The following is a 25,135-nucleotide window of genomic DNA, read 5'->3' as shown; positions in this document are numbered from 1 at the left end:
CACGACCCCATACCTAGGCATTCCGGGCTGTGTCATTCAAGGAGAGGGTGAACTACAGTGAGACGAGATGAGCCAGGGCGAGGAGAGAAGGCGAAGGGGCAGAGGGCCCCGAGCGGAAAGAGTAGGAGTAAAGGCCAGCTGGCGCGGAGGAAAATTCTCATCGTTCAGCGCGTCCTCAGCTCTCACACACCTCCCCGACGAAGAGAGGTCTCTTTTAGCAGAGAAGCAGCGTTCTTCTGTTTCCCTTTTTTCAAATTAAAAAATCTCAGAGCTATCTCGCCTCCAGACTTTTTTTTTTTTTTTGGACCGGGGATGGATGCATCTGGGAGTGGGTGGGGCGGGGATCGCGGCCTCGCAGTGCGGAGCATCCGCGGGGTTAAGACCCTCCCCCTGCCCCGCACAAAGATGGCGGCTCCCGCCTTCCCCCTTCCTCACCCCTCCCCAAAACCCCCTCCCGCCCCCCGCCCTCTCCCGCCACCTCCGTCACTTCCGCCCCGCCGTGGCCGAAACTGACACAAAGTAGCGGGCCGAGGCCCCGGGGGGAGAGGGGCTGCAGCTGGGGGGGCGGGAGCCCGCGGGGAGGTGAGCCGAGCGCCCCCCGCCCCAGCCCCCGGCATGGGCAGGACGGGGCCGCCGGGGCGGGCGCCGAGCGCTGAGCGCTGAGGTGAGGCGGGGGCAGCAGCCCAGGAGCGCGGCGCCGGGAGGGCAGGGGGAGATGCGGCTGCGGACCCGGGGTTGGAGTGGCCGGGGAGGACCGGGAGGGAATGGGGAGTCGGAGCTGCGGTGAGGCGGAGGGGAGGGACTGGATGACTAGAGGGAAGATGGTCTTGGGTGCCTGGGGGTGGGGGAGATTCAGGAGGCCGTCCGCAGGACGGGAGGGTGGGGTGCCGGCGGGGCGCGGGAGACCATCGCGGGGGCGCGGGAGTGCCGAGGACGAGCTCAGAACCGCCCAGAGAGTTTTGGGGGTGAGGAGCGTACTCGGGGTCCGAAGGTTTGGGCGCCTGCAGAAGGGAGTTAGGGAATAGTAGGCTTTGTCTCTGTAAGGTGGAGGTCTCTGCGTGAGGAAACCGAGGTTCAAGGAGAGGTGGTAGCGCTGGGAGTTGGGAGCTGGGAGTGAGTCGCGGGTTCTGTCCTTGACGACGGAAAGCAGCCAGGTGTCGGTGGCAAGTGAGCTGGGGGTCCTGGATTCCCTTCCCTTCTGTTTCCCTGACCTGCCCCAAAATATCCCTGGCCAGCTTCCTCTGAAACAAGGGGTCAGGCTTCCTGGGTTTGGGCTGGAGGAGAGCAGGGGCCAGGCCTAAAGGAGGAGCCGGTTTTCCTCCATGGAGCACTGCCTTCTTCCCAGAGCTGGCTATTTTTATCCCAAATGTGGCTGCAGAGGGGGCTGGGGCAGGGTGACGGGGCAGAGCGACGTGGCTAATGGGCTTGGGTTCAGAAAAGCTAGGCTGTGTGAGACTGGGAAGGAGAAGTGAGAGAGGGTCCCTGTTCCCAGGTCTCCCTCCTCCCTTTCCTTCCTATTATGGCCCCCCAGAGGGGGTGAAGTCTGGGGCCAAGCCAGCTTTCAGTCTCCCCAGGGTCTCAGAGGTAAAACAACTTTCCTGGTTGGTGTCCAGGCTCCTGACTCCTGAGAGCCTTGCCGCTCCTTCATTAACTCTTTCTTAGGACTCAAACCCAGATCTTGGGGCTGATAGTGCTTCTAGATGAGGGCGGGGCTGGCTGTGGAACTTGTGATGCCCACCCTTGCATCCTCTCTTTTAACCTCTCTTCATGCCCCACCTCCTATGACTCATACTGTAGACTGGGTGGAGACCCTGGCTGGGGGCCCTGTAGGAGGGCTTGGCATCTTGGAAGAGGTTTTTCTTCCTGAGCCAGGCACCCTTGGTTGCCAGGGTTGGGGAGGGTCAGAGAAGTATTACCTGATTGGGGTTCAGGAAGGGAGTCCAGCCTAGTGAAGGAAGAACTGGTGTGGGTGACGGCCTTGCCCAGAGTGTGTAATTATAGAGGATGGGCAGACAGACAATTAGTATCTCTTGGGGCTGACAGGCTGGAGGAGTGTTCCCAGGAGGCTGGAGACAGGGAAACCAAAGGGGAGGAAGGCTCTCCACCCAGATAAAGAAAGAGGAGGTGACTAGAGGACCCAGGACCTGGCTGGCAGTTTCCTTTGGGTCAGGCTAGGATGAGGCTCTGTGACTGTGTCTTACAGGCCAGGCCTTTTACCTTTTTAGGTGAAAGGAAGAACATGGGGAGATAGAAAGAAGCAGAAATCTATCTGATGTTCCCTGAGCTTGCAACCCAGTGCCATACTGACTAGACTAGGCTTGGGATGGAAGAGAGAGAGAGGGATGCCTGTCCATCAGGGTTGAGAAGACCCCTTTGTTGGTCCAGGAGAGCAGCTGTCCCAGACTGAGAGGAAGTGGTTTGGGGACTGTGTGCAGGAAGTGAAGGCCATGCCTCTACAGTGAATTCCCCTAGAGTAGGTGATAATGGAAGCCTTAGTAGTGGGGAGGGGGGAGTGAGAAGATTATACGTTTTTTGAGAAGGGTGGTGCCTGCCCACCGTTTCCTGATGCTCTGCCAGGTGTTTCCTGGCTCATGTTCCCTCGGCCCCACCGCTTGGTGGAAATTCTGCTTTCCAGTAAACACAGGCACCCACTCATTGCCACCAGGAGAGCACTCAGGGCATCCATGGTCCCGGGGTGGCTACTTTTAGAACTGTGCCCTCCTGTCCATATCTGGCCTCTTCTCTTTGTGCCCTTCCTTTCCCTGCAGGTCTTGGTTTTTTTATTAAGTGTCAGTCCCCCCGTGTTATCCAAGGCAGAGGCATCCGGGGAGGTGTGGGGAAGTCGCCTCTTTTTCAGGGACCTGTGGGGGCAGTGAGAGCAGAGAGTTGGTGTGGAGTTCGTGGGGAAGGCTGGGGAGGGGCGGGATGGGCACTGGGGAGGAGTCTGCAAAGGGGAATGAAGGGTTGCCCTCAGCTTCCTGGCCTCACGCCTGTGTCACCTTCTCCAGGGTCTCCCATGGGATTGCTGGGACCTTGCTGGGTGAGATGGCATTGTGCGCAAAGAAGCGCCCCCCAGGTAAGACAGACCGAAGGCGGGGGTCGGGGGTCCCTGGGCCCGCCTGGGGTAGGTGTTTTTATGGTTCAGGGAGCACAGGGAGGACTGACGGCAGGTAATGGGTCTGAAGGAGGGTAGATTGTAGCCTCTGTCCATCCTGGGGGAAGCCTTAGGAAACCACATTCTTCCCCTTGATTCTCTAAGCTGGTTTTTCCCCCAGGAGCTTGCTGAGGACTTGCCCTTCACCCCCAAACACATAGACTTTTATCTTGGGGCACCTGGAGCGCCTATTCTCTGTTTTGGGGATTCCGGGTTGCGTGTTCCCACCGTCACCCCTCTGTCCTCACACTTCATCTCCTCCCCTCCTTTTTCCAACCATCCCGGTCCTTCTTGTTTTCCTGCGGGCGAGGGTGGGGGTGGGAGGCGGTGGGATGAAAGCGGTTGCCCTGGACAACGCTGGCAGTCCCCTCACCCGCATTGGCCGGGCTGAGGGAGGCGGGTCTCGGTGCTGGCTTTCGCCTACGCGGCGCGCTGGCAGGCGGCTGCCCCTGCAGTCGGGGGAGCGGGTGGGGGCGGAGCCTGGGGCGTGCGCGCAGAGTCCCGGGCCACTCAGAGCGCGCCTGCGTCCGCGGGGGGCATCGGGGGCGGCGGCGGCGCATCTGAGCGCGTGGCGTCGCCGGGTGCGGGCGGCCGCGAGGATGGCCGGGGCTGCAGGTGGGGCGCGCGCCCGACGGCCGGGGCTCCCCTCTGAGCGGCCGCAGCTCCTGTGCCTCCCCGGGGGGCCGCCCCATCGGAGCCGCTGAGGCCGAGGACAGACCGACAGACCGCCCGCCCTTCCCCCGCTCAAACTGGGATCATGACGGTCCCCAAGGAGATGCCCGAGAAGTGGGCCCGGGCCGGGGCGCCCCCCTCCTGGAGCAGAAAGAAGCCCTCCTGGGGGACAGGTAACGGGAGGCAGCTACTGGCAACTCTCCTGAGCCCTTAGTTTCCCCCACCCCCCCCACCCTCCCGTTCGCTTGTCTCCGGCCTGCCCCAGCGTTCCCATATCCTCTGCAGACCCAGAGATCCTGGCTCCGAAGGGTCTGGCTCTACCTCTCCCTTTGCATGCTCGTTGTTGACTGCGCAGGCGACTCAGCCTGACGGGTCCCCTTTGGGGAAGTTTTGGGACTAAAGTGACCAGGCAGGGAGGCAGAGGACGGGTAGGCAGAGGATGCTGTGGTCTGAGGTTTTGCTACTGCAGTGTACTCTGCAGGGCGCTGGGGAGAGCAAGGGAAGGCATCTGGAATGCTGCTTTATACTCCAGGACAGGTTTGTCCTGGTGTTCACTGCCTAACAAGGGTACCCTGTTTTTCAGCCTCTGGTCGTGACCACCAGAGATGGGCTGGAGAACCCATCTAGGACACCTCTATGTTCTGGGACCCGAGCTTGGTGCCTGCAGTCCCAGATCTGTGGGTGTTCAGAATAGGTGTAGTTTGTTAGTCACTTGGTTAGTGACGGATGTGTTGTTTTAGGGGAAATACGTGCAGACAGCACAAGAAAGCTTACGGTGAGAGAGCGAGTGCTTCCACTACGTCCCATTCTCCCCTCTTTCATCTCTGCCTCAGTCTGCATGACCCATATCCCTGACCACCCCCTCTCCTACTTGAAGACGAGCTTTGAAATAAGATGATGTCATCGTGGGCCAGTCAGAAGCCGCTGCTGGTGACATGTGACAAGCAGAGGCGTCTGTAGGGGGGACTGCACGTGGGGCTGGGATGCTGCCGCAAAGCAGTTCCAGGGCACCATGACCCTCCGTCTTGCCACCCACCCCACCCACTGGGTTAGGAGGAGGGCAGTACCAGGGCTGAAGCTGCGGGGGTCCCGGGGCAAGGAAGCTTAGTGTCTTCAGCTGCTATTCCCCTGGAGATTCCCAGGACCGTTAATTCCTACAGCGTTAATCAAAGGGATGGGGGCGAGAAGCTGGGTGCCCCCAGTGGGAGACCTTGACGGTTGTTGGTGAGGAAAGGAGAAAGTCATCTTGTCCTGTGAGTGTCACACCTGCAGAGCCCAGTGGTCAGGCTGGTGGTGAGAGGTGGACCAGAGGGAAGAATTCAGTGACACCTCAGGTGTGCCACTAAACTCCTTAAAACTGTGTGCCGTGGAAGGAACCAGGGGCCCTCAGAGTGGGGTGGGCCTGACAAGGTGTTGGGCCAGGCCTCAGTCTGCTCCTGACTGCGGCATCATTCTCTTGCAGAAGAAGAAAGGAGGGCACGGGCCAATGACCGAGAATACAATGAGAAATTCCAGTATGCGGTGAGAGGCCCCGGACCGCCTGGGTCGGGAAGGAGGGACAGGTGCATCCTGTCCGTCCCGGGTGGGGGTGGAGGGCTGACTGTGGGAGGGTGCTTGGGGGAGGGGAAGGCAGGCTCCTCGGCACTTTTCATCTGCTGCTCTGCTGAATTTTTCATGCCCTGACCTGTCAGTGAAGCAGGATCCCATGAGACCATTGACCCCATGAGACTCTCTTCTCTTCTCCTCTTTCCCTCTCTTATACCTCCTGGTTTTGGGGGACAGAGGTTTGAAAAGCGTAGGTGGAGGGGGCAGCCTCAATCTGGTTCTGGGTTGGCATTGGAGGGCACCTCATGATCTTTTCTTCCCCTTCCCACAGAGTAACTGCATCAAGACCTCCAAGTACAATATTCTCACCTTCCTGCCTGTCAACCTCTTTGAGCAGTTCCAGGAAGTGGCCAATACCTACTTCCTGTTCCTTCTCATCCTGCAGGTAAGCGACCTCTGGTAAAATTAGACCCTTTGCAATTAATTCACAAAGCCAACTAAAGTCAAGGAAGAGAAAAGTCTGGGGGAGCCGAGGACAGGACCTCAGAGGCGTGTGTTCTCTGTCTTTTTTCAGTTGATCCCGCAGATCTCTTCCCTGTCCTGGTTCACCACCATTGTGCCTTTGGTTCTTGTCCTCACCATCACAGCTGTTAAAGACGCCACTGATGACTATGTGAGTTGTTTTCCTTCTTATACTGTTTCCTCACCCTCCATCCCACCCCCCACCCCACCCCGGCCCTGCAACTCACCCTCCTCCACTTAGCAGAATTCCTCAGTGACCTTACCATCCTTTACCTGGTCCACTAGGTCTATGATGTCTTGGCCGAGAGTGGGCTGGGGGAGTCAGGGAGGGAGTAGACCTGTGAGTGGGTGTATACATGGTGGTACCCAGCATGTTCTGCATCCCACTGATCATCTCAGTCCCTTGGAGCAGGAGAAGGTGGCTTAACCTTGCTTTCCTCTTTTCAGTTCCGCCACAAGAGTGATAACCAAGTGAATAACCGTCAGTCTCAGGTGCTGATCAATGGAATGTGAGTGCTTGTTGAAGACTGAGGGCCTTGGAAAGGAAGAGGGTCCCCTGGGAACTTCTCTAACTACTGACGGCCTTTTCTCTATCTTCTCATTGCCTCAGCCTCCAGCAGGAGCAGTGGATGAATGTCTGTGTTGGTGATATTATCAAGCTAGAAAACAACCAGTTTGTGGCGGTAAGGGACCAGGTGCCCCTTTAGGTCTACAGGGCTCTCCCTTTTTTTTTTTTCTTTACAGAAAGGAACGAGTGTTCCCTGTTGACGATTGCCTCTTTTTTTTTTTTTTTGACGATTGCCTCTTAAACACTCTTGGAAGGAAACTTTCTTGAGTGAGGAGCTTCTGTGTTGTAGTAATATGCCTCCTTTCTAGCTGTTCATGTGCTTGGGGCTAAGCAGACCAAGAGTGCTTAGTGGAAGGAGGGGTCATCAGAGAGTCCCATCGGGGTGGAGGTTTGGGTCTTCGGCCTTCTCATTAGGTTTTCTTTCTAGGCGGATCTCCTCCTCCTTTCCAGCAGCGAGCCCCATGGGCTGTGTTACATAGAGACAGCAGAACTTGACGGGTGAGTTGCATGCTCAGCGAGTCCTCCTTCCTCCTGTGGGCTAGCAGGCTTGTTTCTGAAAGTGGTTCCCAGGTCTGGAGTCTGTACCTTTTGGAACATCCCTGGGTAAGAAAGGCTTTGGGTGCATAGAAGTGTTACCTACCCAGGAATGCCTGGGGGTGGTGATGCGCCGTGGTCAGGTGTCCCCAGGGAGAATCTACAGGGAAGGAAGGGAATCAGAACTCAGGGACACTCTCCTTCCAGAGAGACCAACATGAAAGTGCGACAGGCGATTCCTATCACCTCGGAATTGGGAGACATCAGTAAGCTTGCCAAGTTTGATGGTGAGTAGTGTCGGAGAAGCAGCTTTCCGGCAGAGGAGATGTCTTGGGTTTGGGGATCTAAATTGTGCCTTCTCTTTTTGGCTTGTTTTTGCTGTGATTATGCAGCTCCCTGGACTTTTTTGGGTGGTTGGGGGGTTGCTGAGGGGGGTCAGGAATGCTGGGGGGCCCTCACTTAACTTTTGAATTGATGGTCATTTCAAGAGCTCATGGCTGCTAGCTGCCTCTTTGCTGTATATGTTGAGAGAAATTCAGCTCATTCTTATTTCTTATACATGCTGCTTCTAACAAGACAAACTAGGTAGGGTATAAAAGAGAAAGTTCTTCTGCCCTCCAACTCTAGCCTCCTCAGGGTCATCAGGTTAACTGGCAGTTCAGTGTGTATTCATCCACACTTTTCTCTCTGTTTATACAGACATGTGAGCATAAATCAGTGGGATTATACTGTACTGAAATCTCTTCAACCAATGTTTCTGTACCTCTTAAATTCATCATAAGTATCTTATCACATCTCTATGTAAAAAAATTTATACCATTCCTTTTCATAACTATATAATGTTCCATAGAATTGATGCTTTGTAATTTATTCAGCTCTCCCCTGACCGTTCGGTTGTTTCAGTCTTTTGCTGTTCAGATAATGCTTCAATTAAAAAAATAATAATAATGCTTCAATAAAATTCTTGCAAGCTATGCTATTATCTCTGTAGAATAAGTCCCCAAAGTGGGATTACTGGGTCTGAGGGTATGTGTGCTTTTCATAGGAATTCATGCTGCCTCCTTCCTTCCGCAGAAAGTTGCATCCGTTCACACCCCCACCAGCAGTGTGCGGGTGGGCCCGCATCCTAACCCACTGTCACCGCAGCTGGTTTTTCTGTGCTGTTGTCTCGTGGTCAAGCTACAGACCACACCTCGAGCAGGTGCACTCCTGTCTTCCCTTCAGGTGAAGTGATCTGCGAACCTCCCAACAACAAGCTGGACAAATTCAGCGGAACCCTCTACTGGAAGGAGAACAAGTTCCCCCTGAGCAACCAGAACATGCTGCTGCGGGGCTGCGTGCTGCGCAACACGGAGTGGTGCTTCGGGCTGGTCATCTTTGCAGGTGAGCCCCCGGGCCAGGAGGGGAGGGCGGGAGAGGCGCCTCTGCTGGTGAGCCCCCGGGCCAGGAGAGGAGGGTGGGAGAGGCGCCTCTGCAGGTGAGCCCCCGGGCCAGGAGGGGAGGGCGGGAGAGGCGCCTCTGCAGGTGAGCCCCCGGGCCAGGAGGGGAGGGCGGGAGAGGCGCCTCTGCAGGTGAGCCCCCGGGCCAGGAGGGGAGGGCGGAGCGGTGCCTCTGTGGCCTTCAGCACGTGGGGAGAGGCTTGAGCGAGTCCTGGAGCCATGCCTCTCATCCACCCCGATGTCCTACAGGCTGAATACCGGGGCAGAAGCCTAGGGCAGATGTTGTTTGGCTTTCCCAGCCCTTCCCATGCCTTTCTAGGTCCTGACACTAAGCTGATGCAGAACAGTGGCAGGACAAAATTCAAGAGAACAAGTATTGATCGCCTAATGAACACCCTGGTGCTCTGGGTAAGGCTTCCCACAAACAGTTCCTGCCTCTGCCCTTCTGGTTGTCCTTGGGCGGGTCCCGTTCCTCCCATCTCTCCTCCCTGGTCAGTAGTCAGTCTTCAGGTTTTAGCTTTAAAGCCACTGGCAGGTCAGCCACTCCAAGGCAGTGTTTATTTCAGGCTCCTTTTGGATTTGGAAGATGTTATTTAAAAAACCTTTGGAACATGTATGAACCAACAACTTAAAGTTAAAACAAATCTTCCATTCTCTGGATTCCAGTTATGATGGTGACTTAGTCTAGCACGTGACTTTCTGTTTGCTTTTGCCAGGGACAAGGCGGCCTTCATGGGGATGGAACGGGAATTAAAAGAAAAATTTCCATTTAGATGATGGAGAACAGGGTCTTTTCCCCTGACTTCCAAGAGCAAAGGATCCCAAGGGAAAAGTTTCTGTTTTAGTTGTTGGCAGTTCCTGAATTCTTCTCTTGTTTTGCTAGAAATTTGAGCTCCTTGTCGAGCTCTGCTCCCCTTCTTTCGCCCCCACTGCCTACTGCCTGCCCCCCACATGCCAGCTTGTGAAGGCTGGGGCCAGCCTCCTGTGAGACAGTTTCCTCCCCAGCCTTAAAGGGTTTGCAGAAACCCAGTCTGAGAGGCTATCAGGCCAAGACTCTTATCGCCCCCTGGTGGTCCTTGGGCATCAGGATGGTTTCTGCTTTGCTTCGAAGCATCTGGAGTGGAGGCAGCTTTGAAGATAGATGTCTGAAATCAAGCAGTGGTCTCAATTTTTTTTCTTTTAACCACGAAAGCTTTCTTATGATTCTTTCTCAAGCTTTGCAGGCTTTTTGACTATTAAGTCTACATTTATGAAGACACAATTTGTGTCCCCGGTTAAAAATTTTTTTTGATTGGGAAATCCCTGGTGATCCAGTGGTCAGGACTCCACAGTTCCACTTCAGGGGGCAGGAAACTAAGGTCCCACATGCCGCATGGTATGGCCAAAAAAAAATTTTTTTTTAATTTTTGGCAATCTGTATGAGATAATGAACATTACAGAAACGTGTTTTTGTTGGCTTGTAGAGGGTTAGCTCTGGTAAATGGGTGATTTCCAGTAGGCTTCTTTGGTATGTTGAAAGTAGCTTACCTCGACCTTTACCATCTTTGAGGTCTCCTGAGGGTTCTAGGATATCTGAGTGGAAACCCTTCCAGCTTTCTCAGAAAGCAGTTGAGAAAAGCATTGCGAGAGAATGCCACGTGCGGTTGATCACCAGTTCTGGGTGCTTCCCACTAGAGCATGCAACCATTTTAAAGATACCTGACCCTTTGAGGGCTCTGGGTACTGGTGGTAACCTTCAGGGATTCACTTGGTTTTGAGGACTTCCTAAGGGCTTCCTTGGTTTTGCAGCTTAGCCTCTACTTTTCATTCCTCTGCAGATTTTTGGATTCCTGGTCTGCATGGGGGTGATCCTGGCCATTGGCAATGCCATTTGGGAACATGAGGTGGGGACACGCTTCCAGGTCTACCTGCCCTGGGATGAGGCGGTGGACAGTGCCTTCTTCTCTGGCTTCCTCTCCTTCTGGTCCTACATCATCATCCTCAACACCGTGGTGCCCATATCGCTCTATGTCAGGTATGCCGTCTCTCTGCCCCGGGATCTCTCCAGGGAGAGATGGTGGTCCCTTGGCAGACTGCTCTCTTCTCTGAAGGTGAAATCCTCGAGAGGGAACTTGGGGTCCTCTCCTTCCTGTGCTGTGAACATTTTATGTTATCTGTTTATCTTCATGGGCAAAGCAGACTTCATTGCAGTTTCTTGGCACTTTGGATTGTATTAGAACAAAAGTCATGTTGATTTGTATAGCACATACTTATCGCATGCTGAGTGTGCAAAGAAGCAGGCTCCGTGCAGTGGCACACAGATGTATCAGGAGTGGATTTCCTTCCCTCCAGGAGCTTCAGTCTAGTAGAGGGAGCTAAATCTAAATATGTTATGAAACAGAATGGGAACTGGTGCTGTCAACAGTCATCCTACCTTCAGTGTTATGCTTATATGTGAAGCAAGGGGACACAGTTGATGCATAACATAGCCTCTGCCTTCAAAAGCAGCAGACTGGTGCAGGAGGAGAGGTGCAGACAGTGTAAGACACCGATGCATCCCACTGAGATACCCCAGAGGCACAGAGTGCCATGAAGATTGGAAGAGCATTACTCCCCATGCAGTTAATCAGGGAGGACATCTCTGAAGAGGTGGCTGTTGAGCGGGACTTTGAGTGGTGGCAGGGAGGGGTGAAGGTGAGCCTGGAGGAGAGGGCTGGACACACAGGCACGGAGATAGGGACCTTGGAATGGTTGGTCCTGGGACAGTTCGGCAGGAGCATGGACCCTGAGTGGGGGCCTGTGAGACAGAGAGCTGGGAATATAAGCATGTTCTCTGTTGTGAAGGATCTTGAATCTCTGCCAGTGGACATTAACTCAGTAAACCATTAAAAGATTCTTTAAGAAAAAATCTAAAGAATGCTTTAGGAAATGTTGGCTGGCAGTGGCATACAGCATAAATAGGAGTAAGAGGACGTCTAGGGTATTTTTGGGAAAGTGAATGTTAACAGGGAGTAAAGAGAGGAAGGGGGAATGCTGGAGGAAGAAAGAATGGCAAGAAGAGAGGTCTCTTTGTATTTAGTGCCTTGTGCTTGAGACAAGAGAACCTGTCACTTCTTTTAAATTTATCAAATTGTATACTTTATTGTTATTTTTTTGGCTGTGTAGCTTGTGGCATCTTAGTTCCCCATCCAAGGATCAAACCCCAGCCCTCAACGGTGAAAGCTCAGAGTTCTAACCACTGAAGCACCAGGATTCCCAATCTGTGACATTGTTGAGGACATTAGAGGGATGCTCAGAACTCTTCCCTTATGCTTTTTCTTGTTCACATAGATTCCCCAGATAGGCTCCTTGAATCTCCCACTCGCCCCCGAGTCCTACTGCTGCTGACAGTGGGCAGGAGATAAGGAATCTCTGTGCTGAGGGTGGACAGTGGGGTTTCTGTGAAGTATTAGGAGGAGACTCAGATGGCTTGGGGTTTAGTCCTGCCTGCTCAATAGCCACGTGACCTCAGCCAAATCCACAGTCGCTTAGGGCCTCGGTTTTCTCATGTAAAATGGGACAAGTTCCATCCTCTTCATAGAAACATTTTGGTATAAGATAATAGATTGGAAAATACATTTTAAAAATTAAAATGTAATTTCATTTTTACTGGGACTTCCTTGGTGGTCCAGTGGTTAAGACCCAGTGCTTCTAGTCCAGGGGGCACAGGTTTGATCTCTGGTCAGTTGGGAAAACTAAGATCCCACATGCTGAGTGACACGGTCAAAAAACTATTAAAAAAAAATAAATTACTGTATAAATATCAGGTGGTAGCATGTCCATCATTATTCGCGACTCTGGTTCTTTGTTGCTATTTAAATCTTTTCTTGTTTCCAATCTGAATTTTTTTTTCCATCTTTGGATTTTGCTGTCTGGGTTTTGTATCCAAGTTCACGCGAAGCCCATGGTAGCTGCCTGAGAAAGTCTCTAGATCTCCTCAGGTTACAGTGTGTGTATTTGGGGAGGAGGGCAGGGAGGGTCGCTTGATCAGCTGAGTGGGGCACAGGCCACGAAGGCATTTCCTGCCGGCTCATTTTTGGCCTGGTAAGGGGATCCTGACAGCAGCCCCAGTCAGGTGGGAAGCAGGGTTCCGGATGTGGCCCCATTGCTTGGCTGGCAGGACCCAGACGTGGGGCTGTTTCTGAGATGCTGACAGTCCAGATCCCGAAGGCCTTGCCTTGTAAAGAGGATGACGTGAACTGACCTTAGGAGAGCCCCGCGCTGGTGTGGATTGGGGTTGCTCCTCGGACTCCTGAGGCCCCATCCCCTTCTGGAGTCAGCATCTCAATGTGCCCCGCCTGCTCCCTGAGCGCCCCAGGTCGGCTTGTGCAGCCCAGAGCCAGGCAGCTTGGGCTCGGGCAGGGAGGCGGGGGCTCCGGGGCTGCCTCGGTTTCCTCTCCCTGCAGGGCGTCTGTGATGCTGTGGCTCGCGTAGCACCCTCATTATTTCTCTCTCTCTCTTTTTTTTCTCCTTCTTCCCTCTCGCACTTTCTCTTCTTTTCTCTGCATGGTTTCTGTATTATTAGCCCAGAGGTAAGAACTGGTCAAGTGCCTTGTCCGCAGTCCGTCCTCCTCTGCCTGTGCCGTCTGTCCCGCCTGCCCAGGCCCTTTGCACCTATTTGTCTGGAGGGCTTCAGAGGGTCGGGGTCGGGGACCCCCTTGGCCGGCCCGGGGTGGCAGGCTCCACCTTCAGGCTCTCCTCGCCACCCTCCCTGGCCCAGATGTCCGCTCCGCTCCTTCTCGTCTCTCCCCCGGCGGAGGGCCTGCAGCGAAGGCCCGTGGGGGTGGGCCCTGCTGCCCTTCCCGCCCGCAGCCTCACCTCCTGTCCCCTGTGCAGTGTGGAGGTCATCCGCCTGGGCCACAGCTACTTCATCAACTGGGACAAGAAGATGTTCTGCATGAAGAAGCGGACGCCTGCCGAGGCCCGCACCACCACCCTGAACGAGGAGCTGGGCCAGGTGGAGTACATCTTCTCCGACAAGACGGGCACCCTCACCCAGAACATCATGGTCTTCAACAAGTGCTCCATCAACGGCCGCAGCTACGGTATGTCCACGCCACCGGGGCCGGGGGCTGGAAGGACCGTGCTGCCGGGGCTCCCACGCTGGTCTCGACACCTGGGCTTTACTTCTTTCCTGCTGGGGTCTGTGGGGCCTTGAGAGGGTCTGCTCTGCGCCCAGATCAGGAGGCAGACCCTGATGGTGCTCCCTCCTCTCCTCTGCTGGTGCCGGCGCTGTCTCTCAGCTCCAGGCAGTGGGGCCGCTCCTTGGCTGTTTGAACAGACGCCCAGGACGCTGGCCGCTGGGCGCCCCCGGCCAGGTGGGACCTTGTCAGCCCTGGCGGAGTGCTAGCCTCTCCCCGTGTTGCTGCCCAGGGCCCCCGTGAGTCTCTGGAATGTGACCGTGGCCTTCCCAGCGTGGCCCCACTGCCGTGGCCTCGTGGCTGAGCTGTTGGGATGGCTTGGGTCAGGGTGCGTGGGGTCTTTTATGCCGAGTGAGCCCCTCTCCTAACTGCTTTCTGTACTAACCCAGGCCTGGAGGCCCGCGTGTGAGGCTTTTTTTTTTTTTTTGCGTGTGAGGCTTTATCTGGTGTGCGGGCCTAAGAGCCAAGGGGCCTGGAGCCCCGGGGCGTGGGTGTGGCCTTGGAGCTGCCCTGTGGGCAGAGCCGGAGCGGAGGTGGGGATGGGGAGCCGAGAGTGCCATGGCTTTGAGTCCTGGCGTTCTCAGGACCCAGGGTGCCTGTGCCTCCCGTCCTCCTAGCCAGCTCTGCTGAATCTGGGTGACGCTCACTCCAGCCACAAGGGTCGCGGGTCCCAGGTGCCCGCGGGTTCGGTGCTGGCGGCTCCTCCCCCGGCTCTGACACTGCTCCTCCTTCTCTCCTGGCCATGTGTAGGTGACGTGTTCGACGTCCTGGGACACAAAGCTGAATTGGGAGAGGTAAGGTCCAGTTTCCATACTGGTTCTCGGTGCTAGTTAAACACAGGGTGCCTGGCCAGGGTTGGCATAGTCAGGGGTGACGTGTTGTCTGGCTAGGGTGTGGAAGCTGCTCGGAGGAGATGGGTGTGATAAGGAAGACTTGGTGGCACAGGTGGGAATCTTGAGGTTAGCAGTGGACAGGATCCTGGTGGGGACCGCCCCGCCCCTCCCCAGGAAGCAGCCTGGGGACCCACCCTTCCCTGATTGTCCTCTTACCTGCTCCAGAGGCCCGAACCTGTCGACTTCTCCTTTAATCCTCTGGCTGACAAGAAGTTCTTATTTTGGGACCCCACTCTCTTGGAGGCTGTCAAGATGGGGGACCCCCACACCCATGAGTTCTTCCGCCTCCTCTCTCTCTGTCACACCGTCATGTCAGAAGAGAAAAGCGAAGGTGAGCCAAGGTGCTGGCCTGCGCTTCCCCTACCCGACTTGGACTCTCAGGCTTGAGCTATGCTCTGCCTGTGGCCTGGCCACCTGGGGTTTCCTGGGCAGGAACACGCGGCTGGTGGTTGAGAGTGGGGCCACTGACACCACACGTGTTCCTCCTCTGCACCCAGGGGAGCTCTACTACAAAGCCCAGTCACCAGATGAGGGGGCCTTGGTCACTGCAGCCAGGAACTTTGGTTTTGTATTCCGCTCTCGTACTCCCAAAACCATCACTGTCCACGAGATGGGCACCGCCATCACCTACCAACTGCTGGCCATCCTGGACTTCAACAACATCCGCAAACGGATGTCGGTCATAGGTGAGGCTGGGATCAGGCTGCCGGGGGCATTCGGGGGCAGCATGCAGGCCTGGGATGGGTGAGGTGTAGTGGGTGACCTTGGTGTGTTGCAATTCAGGGGCTTTACCTATCTGAATATCCCATTCTCTCCTGGGACATTTTCCCCCTGGCCCACTGACAGTGCGGAATCCAGAGGGGAAGATAAGACTATACTGCAAAGGGGCTGACACCATCTTGCTGGACAGACTCCATCATTCTACCCAAGAGCTGCTCAACACCACCACTGACCATCTGAATGTAGGCATGAGGAAGGGAGGCCCTGTGGTTCTGCTGCTCTCAGTGTGGTGGTGGGGGACTGGGGACTGACTCTCTTGACTCTTCCTCCTTCAGGAGTATGCGGGCGAAGGGCTGAGAACCCTGGTCCTGGCCTACAAGGATCTGGATGAAGAATACTACGAGGAGTGGGCTGGGAGACGGCTCCAGGCCAGCCTGGCCCAGGACAGCCGGGAGGACCGGCTGGCCAGCGTCTACGAAGAGGTTGAGAGTGACATGATGGTATGGTCTGCAGAGTGGGCCACGGGTGGGTGAGGAGGGCCTGGGCCTGGACTCTTGTGCTAGGAACGCTTGTGGTTATTTTCAGCTTCTGGGTGCCACAGCCATTGAGGACAAGCTTCAGCAAGGGGTTCCAGAGACCATTGCCCTCCTGACGCTAGCCAACATCAAGATCTGGGTGCTGACTGGAGACAAGCAAGGTGAGAAGCCTGTAGGGCAGAGGAGACTGCATCTGGATACAGCCCCGTGGGGTCCTGGCAAGCCTAGAACACTGGGCTGGCAAGTGCACTGGCTTTGTCAGGGGCCCGTCCAGAGCGCCTGCACTTTCTTTCGGTAGAGACGGCCGTGAACATTGGCTATTCCTGCAAGATGCTGACGGACGACATGACAGAGGTGTTCATCGTCACTGGCCACACGGTCCTGGAAGTGCGAGAGGAGCTCAGGTAAACAGACCTAGATGCTCTGCACCATACCTAGGGGTCACGCACAGGTTTGCTGAATGGGCTTGAATCCTGCTCCTGTCCTGGCCGACCATGGTCTCGTTTCCCCTTCACAGGAAAGCGCGGGAGAAGATGATGGATTCGTCCCGTGCTGTGGGCAATGGCTTCACCTACCAGGAGAAACTTTCTTCTTCCAGGCTCACCTCTGTCCTGGAAGCTGTGGCTGGGGAGTATGCCCTGGTTATCAACGGGCACAGCCTGGTGAGTGTTGCCACCCTTAGCTTGGGCAGGATCTTTTCAGAGAGCGGCTGTTATGTCTTACCTTGTTCCTGTTCCCTGGACTTCACTGGGGCTTGATCTTAAAGGTGTTGATCCCAGGTCTCTCCTGGAGCACATGGAGTTTGCTCAGTGCGGTCTGTCTTCCAGGCCCACGCGTTAGAGGCAGACATGGAGCTGGAGTTTCTGGAGACGGCCTGTGCCTGCAAAGCTGTCATCTGCTGCCGGGTGACTCCCTTGCAGAAGGCACAGGTGGTGGAACTGGTTAAGAAGTACAAGAAGGCTGTGACCCTGGCCATCGGGGATGGAGCCAATGACGTCAGCATGATCAAAAGTGAGTGTGGACTGTGCAGGTGTGGCGGCTGGGCTCTCGGGCAGGGAGAGAGACCCAGGGAGGAGTGATGACGGAAGGGGCGGACAGAACATTGTGGGAATCTGAAGTGTGTGGCCGTCTTCATCTTCCTGTTGTCTCTTGTCTCTGCAGCGGCTCACATTGGCGTGGGCATCAGCGGGCAGGAAGGGATCCAGGCGGTGCTGGCCTCTGACTACTCCTTCTCCCAGTTCAAGTTCCTGCAGCGCCTTCTGCTGGTGCATGGACGCTGGTCTTACCTGCGAATGTGCAAGTTCCTCTGCTATTTCTTCTACAAGAACTTTGCTTTCACCATGGTCCACTTCTGGTTTGGCTTCTTCTGCGGCTTCTCAGCCCAGGTAACGAGTTCCCCAGTCCCGTGGCATGCCTGTCCTTAAGCTCCTTAGGGATGGAGATTGTGTCTGTCCTGTTCGTTGCTTGGTCCCCTTAGGGTCTAGCTGTTGTCTGATGCATGCATTAAAAAAAAAAAGACCTGTTGAAGGAGTGGAGAGCAAGTTCCAGAAAATGCCTTAGGCCTCCACCGGTACCACATTGGCTGTCTTCCTCCGCCTGATTTGTGGTGAAGAGAAACTGCGTGTTCACCCTTTTCTTGCTCCCTGTTCTCTTTCCAGACAGTCTATGACCAGTATTTCATCACCCTTTATAATATCGTGTACACCTCCCTCCCAGTCCTGGCTATGGGGGTCTTCGATCAGGTATGGGGGAGCTGGGTGACCAAGTGGGTTGGGAAGAGGGGCATTGCTGAGAGGGGGTCAGCCGATAGTGGTGGGCATGTGGCACGTGTCCCTACTGCCTGTGGCCCCTCGGAAGGCAGTTCTGTGAGCTGGGCAGCGTGTGGCTGACTGGCGCTCCCTCTCAGCCACTCCTGACCTTAACTCCCCTGGGTTGCTGAACAAAGATTGACTTGGGGCTTGAGGTTGAGTCTAGCTGCCAAAGAATTTAAAAAAGGAGGCAGGGACAAAGTCTGCCCTTGTGCCCCTGAGTTGGGCAGCTTCTGAGCCTCCTTGCTGCTGGCCCTCCGCGCACAGGACGTCCCGGAGCAGCGGAGCATGGAGTACCCTAAGCTGTACGAGCCAGGCCAGCTGAATCTCCTCTTCAACAAGCGGGAGTTCTTCATCTGCATCGCCCAGGGCATCTACACGTCCGTGCTCATGTTCTTCATCCCCTATGGGGTGTTTGCTGAAGCCACTCGGGATGACGGCACCCAGCTAGCTGACTACCAGTCCTTTGCGGTCACCGTGGCCACTTCGCTGGTCATCGTGGTCAGTGTGCAGGTAGGAGGTGGTCCGGGAACTGCCCCCACTCCCAGAAAGAGTGAGTCTCCTGTCCCTGGGGTGCCCTGGGCACGGCAGTTCTGTTCCTGGGAGGGGGACAGGGTTTGGGGGGATGCTCCTTCTGCCTGTGACGACTGCTTTTTGCAGATTGGACTGGATACTGGCTACTGGACGGCCATCAACCACTTTTTCATCTGGGGCAGCCTGGCGGTTTACTTTGCCATCCTCTTTGCCATGCACAGCAATGGGCTCTTCGACATGTTTCCAAACCAGTTCCGGTTTGTGGGTGAGTCCCTCTGGCTTTCCCTTGAGTCAGTGAAGGATCACAATCATTCTGGGACTAACAGGGAAGGTAGGCATTTATTCAACACTCCTTATGTGTCACGTATTCTGGATGATGCCATGGGGATTTAGGTGTATCTGACTCAGTCCCTGTCATCTCTGGGAAGGACTGGTACAAGAAGAGGAACAGTGACACAAACACCTTATTTGCGGGATTGCAGAGAGGTCATGAGTGGCAGAGGGGCTGGAGGAGTGGAGGAAATGAGGTTGGAAGGTAGGGCTGAGGCAGAGGGTTAGGGATGAAAATCAGTCCAGATCTTTTATAAGTCAAGGCTAAGAACTAAGGGGATTTTTTTACTTGTAATTTTTATTTTTGGTTGTGCTGGGTCTTCATTGTTAATCATGGGCTTTCTCTAGTTGTGGTGAGTGGGGGCTACTGTCTGGTTGCAGTGCATCGGCTTCTCACTGTGGTGGCTTCTCTTGTTGCAGAGCACAGGCTCCCAATCTCTAGAGCACAGGCTCAGTCGTTAGGGCGCATGGGCTTAGTTGCTCCGAGGCATGTGGGATCTTCCTGGATCAAGGATCAAACCCATATCTCCTGCATTGGCAGGCAGATTCCTTACCTCTGAGCCACCAGGGAAGCCCAGAACTTTGGGTTTTAGAGAGTTTTGAGCAGGGAAATGTCATAAACTGATTGATGTTTTTAAAGGCTCACCCTTCCTGTTTTGTGGATGATAAAAGGTAGAGCACAGAGACTTCCCTGGTGGTCTAGTGGCTAAGACTCTGAGCTCCCAATGTGGGGGGCTTGGGTTCTATCCCTGATGAGGGAACTAGATGCCACATGCCCCAACTAAGATTCGGCACAGCCAAATAAATTTAAAAAAGAGGACAGAGGTGGAAACCTGGGGAGACTAACTAGGAGACTGTAGCAGTAATGTAGCATGTGAGAATGATGGTGGCTTGGAGCAGAGTAAAAGGGGTGGAATCCCGTAGGTATTTTGGAAATGGAGCTGACAGATTGGATGGGGGCCTGAGATGGTGGGGGTGGGAACCAGGTTGACTTCAGAGCTTTTACTTGGAGCAGCATAATGGGTGGAAGCGTCTCCTAAGCCAGGGAAGACGTGGAGCAAATTGGGAACAGAGGAAACAGTAGTTTACTTTGAGCTTTGTGAAACTGAGATGAGCAGAGATGTCAGGTTAAGGCAGTTAAAAAAACAGGTCTGGGGACATCCCTGATGGTCCAGTGGTTAAGACTCCGAACTTCCACTGCAGGGGGTATGGATTCCATCCCTGGTTGGGGGACTAAGATCCTGTATGCTGTGCAGCGCAGCCAGAAAAACCCCACAAAAACAAAAGCAGATCTGAAGTCACCTGGGGAGAGTTTGGAGCTGGAATTCAATTTGGAGATAAACATTTGGGGAGCAGAAAGAGGCCAGAGATGACTCTCTAAGTTTTGAGACTGGGAAAGTGGGGCTGCCAAAAAAGGAAATGGGGAGCCCCAAGGGGCTGCCCTTATGCCTGCTCTGTGACTCCTGAAGCCCCCTTTTCTCAGGTAATGCCCAGAACACCCTGGCCCAGCCGACGGTGTGGCTGACCATCGTGCTCACCACGGTCGTCTGCATCATGCCTGTGGTCGCCTTTCGGTTTCTCAGGCTGAACCTGAAGCCGGATCTCTCGGACACGGTGAGAGGCCGGGCTGTCTGCTTTGGGGATTGGAGATGGTGCGTCCCAAGGCCCTCGGGCGTAAACACTGCTGCAGTTTCTGTCAAGTGTGTGGGTGGTGGGGCCTGTGCCGTCTGGGAGGTTCCCGGGCCTGCCCAGTCCTCGGTGCTCTGGGTCCCTTCTCAGAGGTAGTGTCTGATGCTTGCTCGCTGACAGAGGCTCCTTCCCTCATGCTGCCCCGCTCTTGCCAGGTCCGCTACACCCAGCTGGTGAGGAAGAAGCAGAAGGCCCAGCACCGCTGCATGAGGCGGGTGGGCCGCACGGGGTCCCGGCGCTCTGGCTACGCCTTCTCCCACCAGGAGGGCTTCGGGGAGCTCATCATGTCTGGCAAGAACATGCGGCTCAGCTCCCTGGCGCTCTCCACCTTCACCACCCGCTCCAGCTCCAGCTGGATCGAGAGCCTCCGCAGGAAGAAGAGCGACAGCGCCAGCAGCCCCAGCGGAGGGGCCGACAAGCCCCTCAAGGGGTGAAGGCCAGAAGGCGGACGCTCCGTGCCGGCGGTCAGTCAGCTCACGCGGGGCTGGCCGGCTGGCCGCCCAGAGGACAGCGTCTGTCTCAGAGCTGCGGGTCCTCATTCCTCGCCTAGGTCCTCATCCCTCCTGTCCTGGTAGACTCCGTCCTGCTGGTCCTGCTAGGAGCGGCTGGGGCATCCCCAGCCCAGGGCCCTCTGAGCATCTGGGAGGGCAGAGGGGGTGGGCCCCAAGCGCAGAGTGGGGCTGGGGCATTGGTCACCAGCCCCCGCTGGGGACTCAGATGTGGACCCAAAAGCAGTAGAAAAACTGTGAGAGATTGTGTCTGCCCTGCCCTGCCTGGGAGCCCACAGGGAGACCGTAATCTCTGTATTTTTTTACTCCCGCTCCCCAGAGGGGCCCCAGGGCCCCGTTCCTGAATTACACAAGAATGTATCATGCCGGGAAGCCAGAGACCTGCGGGGCCTGGGCCCCTCACAGGGTGTGCGTCTCTCCTTGATTTGTGTTTGTGTCCAGTTTGGTTTCGTCTTTTTTTTTTATTTGGCAAGTGGAGGCGGCCTTTATGTGACTTTTATGTTGTGTTGGTGTCTTAACTCTCCGGGGGAAGAGGGGGCCGGCAGCCCCTGGTGTACCCCAGCCTGGCTGGAAGGGGAGCAGCTTGGGAGGAGCTCTCCAGCAGCTGGTGCCCTTGAGGGACCGAGAGGCTGACCCGGGAGGGAACTGCCCATCAGCCAGAGGGTGTTGGGAGAATATACAAGGCTGTTTGGTCCTGTCTCCTTCCTCACCTTGAGAGTGACGCGCTGCTCCCTCCCCCGCTCCCTCCCGCCCCACACAGCTAACTCCTGGATTCCATAAGTCCTGCTGGTACCGGACTGGAGCCTGGGAGAGTGGCCCCTGTCCTTCTCAGTGACCTAAAGCTGGGTGTGATAAGTAGTCCTGAAAACATTTTCTGTAATTGCAAATTTAGACCCAAGTTCATGGGCAGAGTCCATTCTGACTTCCCTTCTCCCTCCTCGTTGGTGTTTTCCGGCACCTGAGGCAGCCCGGGACGGGAAGCTGAGCACTGGGAGGTGAGGCTGAAGGGAAGCCCACCTCTGCTGCTACTTCTGGCAACAGGGGTCCCACCCGCTCCAGGCCCGGCATCCGCAGGAGGTGGTGGGGGAAGGCAGAGGAGACTCGGTGCTGGGCCTGGTCTGGACCGCAGGGCCTGGGCTCGGCAGCCTTTTCTCTCCACAGTCCACACCTAGGAACCTCTTCCCCAAGTTAGTTGCCACCAAATCACCTTGGGCAGAACTTTTTCCTTGTCTTTGGTCGTGGAGGGGTTACTCAGGAATGGGGTGGAGCTGGGAGTGAGGGATGTGGTAGTCCCATGGGAATTGGAGGTGTTATGGTGAGGTGGGTGGGGTGGGCAGGGGACAGGGGTGGGGAAAGCTTGACAGGGAAATTCCTTTTGGCCATACGGTTTACAAATTCAACATCATGTCTGTTTGTGTGTCTCTCAAGGTGAGAGTCTGATTTTTATACCAAAGAGGAAATGATTTTTTTTCATATTTGGTTTGTCTATATTATATAAATATAAATATATATATATATATATATACAGTTATATATATTATTTTTTTGGTTCTCTCTCATTTTTTAGGGAGGGAGGAAAGTACCAAGTTGCATTGAGCTGTAATTAAGGAACATTCTGTATAATTTATGACACATTTCTATACTTGCAAAAATTATATCATTTTATGGATATAAGAGAAAAATGCCTTTTTATAAAATTGTGATTTCTGAAAAGCGTGTGAGTTGTCTCTTTTCTGATGCTTTACCAAGATTGGTGGTAAAAGTAAAGACAGAAAACTCTTTTCTTACGGAATTGGCTGGGTAGATGAGGACCGAAGTGAAGAAAACTGAATCTGACTGGCAGGGTAGAGCCCCACCTCCATTTGCACACCTCTAGGGATCTGAGTTTCAGCTGGAAGTGGGGGCAATGGGCGGGACTGAGGCAGGTCACAGGGACTTTGTGTTCAGCTGATGGCTGGGTACTTAGGACCTTGACTGTTTGCTTTTCCAAACAGAAGCCAAACTCTCATTCCTAGCGCACACCAGAAAGGCGGGTGTAGTACTGAGTAAAAAAATTTTTTTTTATTCCCACCCCATGCCTCTCCTGTTGGCACAGGCTTCATAGCCTCCATCTTCCTGGCTTTTCACAGAAGTAAATATTAATGAGCCTAAGAATTAGAGATGAAGACTGCAGGAATTGAAGGTTAGCGGATAAGGTGAGCTTTCCTCCAGGGAGGGAGATGGGTGAGGGACCCAGGGAGCTCCAGGCCAGTGCTGGACTCTGATGCCCATCAACACACCTTTCCTCTTCTGACCTAACCAGTCTTCTCTGTTGTGACAATCCTCTTCCTCCCCTTCTTCCTTCTCAAAAAGATTTCTAGGAATTCCCTGGCAGTCCAGTGGTTAGGACCCAGCACTTACACTGTAGGCAGCCTGGGTTCCATCCCTGATGGGGAAGTAAGACCAAACCATGAGGCATGGCTGGCTGAAAAAACAGTTTTACAAGTAGGTGCTTAAGCTTGGAGGAAAGACGCGGAGATAAAATCAGTTTTCTTCTTAAGGAGGAATAGTCCAGGGGGAAATAGCACACGACCCCCTAGGGTCTGTGTACCTGCCTCCACACAGGAAGAGCCTGTCTAGATACCAGTCAGCCTCTCACCAGGGTCTTTCTGGACCCCGGAGCCTCAGACAGCAAGTGGCATCTGGCCTCGATCCCCAACCCCCAGGACACAGAAACCAGCCTTAATCCCTTGAGGCTGGCTAGGATCCCAATTTCCCTGTTCTGCCACCTTTCACCCCGACCAAAGGGCTGATGCCCCCTCCCGCTGTGACCAATCCTCAGTGTCTCCACCCCCACCTCCACTGCTGATCTTTAAGAGAGGTTTCAAAGTGCTATTCAAGAATGTTCTCCCCAGCAAATGAGGTCTCCCCTCTCCCAAGATGCCATTATGTGTATCTGAGAGGCCGGGTCTGCTTCCAGACATCTTTTCTCCCATCCACTCAGATAATCCATCTCTTCTCCTGGATTTCCTGTTTTTCTTCCCTGCACTCACGGAGGACTTGAGTGCCTGGCCTACTATCTTCTCCCTTCTCCCACCATCGGCCCAGTGTCTGAGAAGTCTGATGCCCGAGCTTTGTCCTCCCATGGCCTCCTCACTTCTGAGGGTGTTCACCTCCTCCCCACAAACCAGCACACTCCCGTGGGTGCCCTGAAGAAGGAATTCATAGGGTCTGGACTCCATCTCAGGCCTGTCTGTGCTGATCGGCCACCTCTCCAGTGGACTCTGAACTCTCTGCTTAGTGCCTGTGGGAACGACAATGGAAGGATAAGACCCCCTCCGGACAGGGGAACCTTGAAGATTACATCCAGGTTACTCATCACCTAAGAGAAAACAGACACTAATCACCCCTGCCTCCGGACACTATCTATCAGAATGTAAGCACAGGCTTATCGGTTATTAACTGGTTGGAATGTAACCGTGGGCTTATTGATTATTAACTGTTTGAACACATAACACGTGAATGATGGGGTTATTGTGATTGTATTTACCCTTCCTTTGTAAGCATCAAGGGATTGGGGTGGTGGGTTTGGACACTGTACACATGGGGTATAAAAGATTTTCACAAATGCTGGTCGGGGCCCTTGGCTAAGAGGAGACTCTGCCTTGGGCCCACCGGTGTAATAAACTGCACTCCACTATCTCCATTGTCCTTCTGAGTGAGTTTGTTTCCCGGAAAGCATGGCTATAACAGCCCCACTGTCATTGGGAGGGTCACCTCTGCAAGGCCACAATCCGGCATCTGACTGCCTGTATCCTTCAGCTCCTCCACTTTCACCCTCCACTCCCAGTGCACATCACAAACTCTTCCACCTCTCCTGCTCACGCAGCTCCTTTGTGTGGGCCCTCACTTCTCATCCCAGCCCAGAGCCTGTGGTCTGCTATTAAATCGCTCTGCCCAGCAATACTCTGATGCTGGGGAAGCCTGCCCTGCCATGTGGTAAACTGTCCATGAAGAGAAAGCCTCAAGACCATGTTGCATAGTGTGTGTGTATGTGTGTGTGTTGCTTAGTCATGTCTGACTCTTTGTGATCCCGTGGACCGTAGCCCACCAGGCTTCTCTGTCCATGGGATTCTCCAGGCAAGAATACTGGAGTGGGTTGCCATGCCCTTCTCCAGGGGATCTTCCAGACCCAGGGATTGAACCCAGGTCTCCCACATTTGAGGCATATTCTTTACTGTCTGGGCCACCAGGGAAGCCCCCATTTTGCATAGAGGAGCTGGGAATTCACGGTCTTTGTCACACTTTGAGGCAATGCTGTGAATCTCTGCTCACTTTCGTTCCACTTCCTTTCAATGACATTCCTAACTTTCACCTTTTTCCTCAACTCCTTCCCACCACCTCCCACTCTACCCTATGCAGATGTCTCTACCTCCTACTTCACAGAGGAAAATAACTTCTTCAGCTTTCTCCATCACCTACAAGTCTCCACAGAGGCGGGGCACTCAGCCCGCCTCCTCTCTTCTTCCACCATCCCCCATCCA

General features: G+C 54.6%; 1 protein-coding gene across 4 annotated transcripts; it reads left to right on the top strand.

The window, feature by feature from the left end:
- Nucleotides 1-481: 481 nt before the first annotated feature.
- Nucleotides 482-22,325, top strand: ATP8B2 (ATPase phospholipid transporting 8B2). Of its 4 annotated transcripts, none has more exons than XM_043876759.1 (28): nucleotides 482-664; nucleotides 3,009-3,076; nucleotides 5,289-5,347; nucleotides 5,703-5,816; nucleotides 5,946-6,044; nucleotides 6,341-6,402; nucleotides 6,504-6,576; nucleotides 6,889-6,959; nucleotides 7,203-7,282; nucleotides 8,220-8,378; nucleotides 8,754-8,842; nucleotides 10,252-10,448; nucleotides 13,289-13,497; nucleotides 14,344-14,387; nucleotides 14,652-14,817; nucleotides 14,984-15,172; nucleotides 15,333-15,448; nucleotides 15,542-15,706; nucleotides 15,792-15,903; nucleotides 16,041-16,146; nucleotides 16,260-16,404; nucleotides 16,570-16,753; nucleotides 16,904-17,127; nucleotides 17,401-17,484; nucleotides 17,818-18,063; nucleotides 18,211-18,349; nucleotides 19,898-20,028; nucleotides 20,259-22,325. In XM_043876759.1, exons 2-28 carry the CDS (start codon nucleotides 3,046-3,048, stop codon nucleotides 20,535-20,537), a joined length of 3,573 nt encoding a protein of 1,190 aa, XP_043732694.1. In that variant the 5' UTR covers nucleotides 482-664; nucleotides 3,009-3,045; the 3' UTR covers nucleotides 20,538-22,325. The 4 variants fall into 4 exon arrangements, with proteins under 4 accessions (XP_043732694.1, XP_043732696.1, XP_043732695.1 ...); XM_043876761.1 differs by lacking the exon at nucleotides 482-664 and adding an exon at nucleotides 948-965; XM_043876760.1 differs by lacking the exon at nucleotides 482-664 and adding an exon at nucleotides 1,566-1,584.
- The last annotated feature ends 2,810 nt before the right edge of the window (nucleotides 22,326-25,135 follow it).

The sequence above is a fragment of the Cervus elaphus genome, chromosome 20 (genome assembly GCF_910594005.1).
Source record: "Cervus elaphus chromosome 20, mCerEla1.1, whole genome shotgun sequence".
Taxonomy (NCBI): domain Eukaryota; kingdom Metazoa; phylum Chordata; class Mammalia; order Artiodactyla; family Cervidae; genus Cervus; species Cervus elaphus.
Note: the sequence above shows the minus strand (reverse complement) of the source record. Positions and strands in the feature narration are given on the sequence as shown.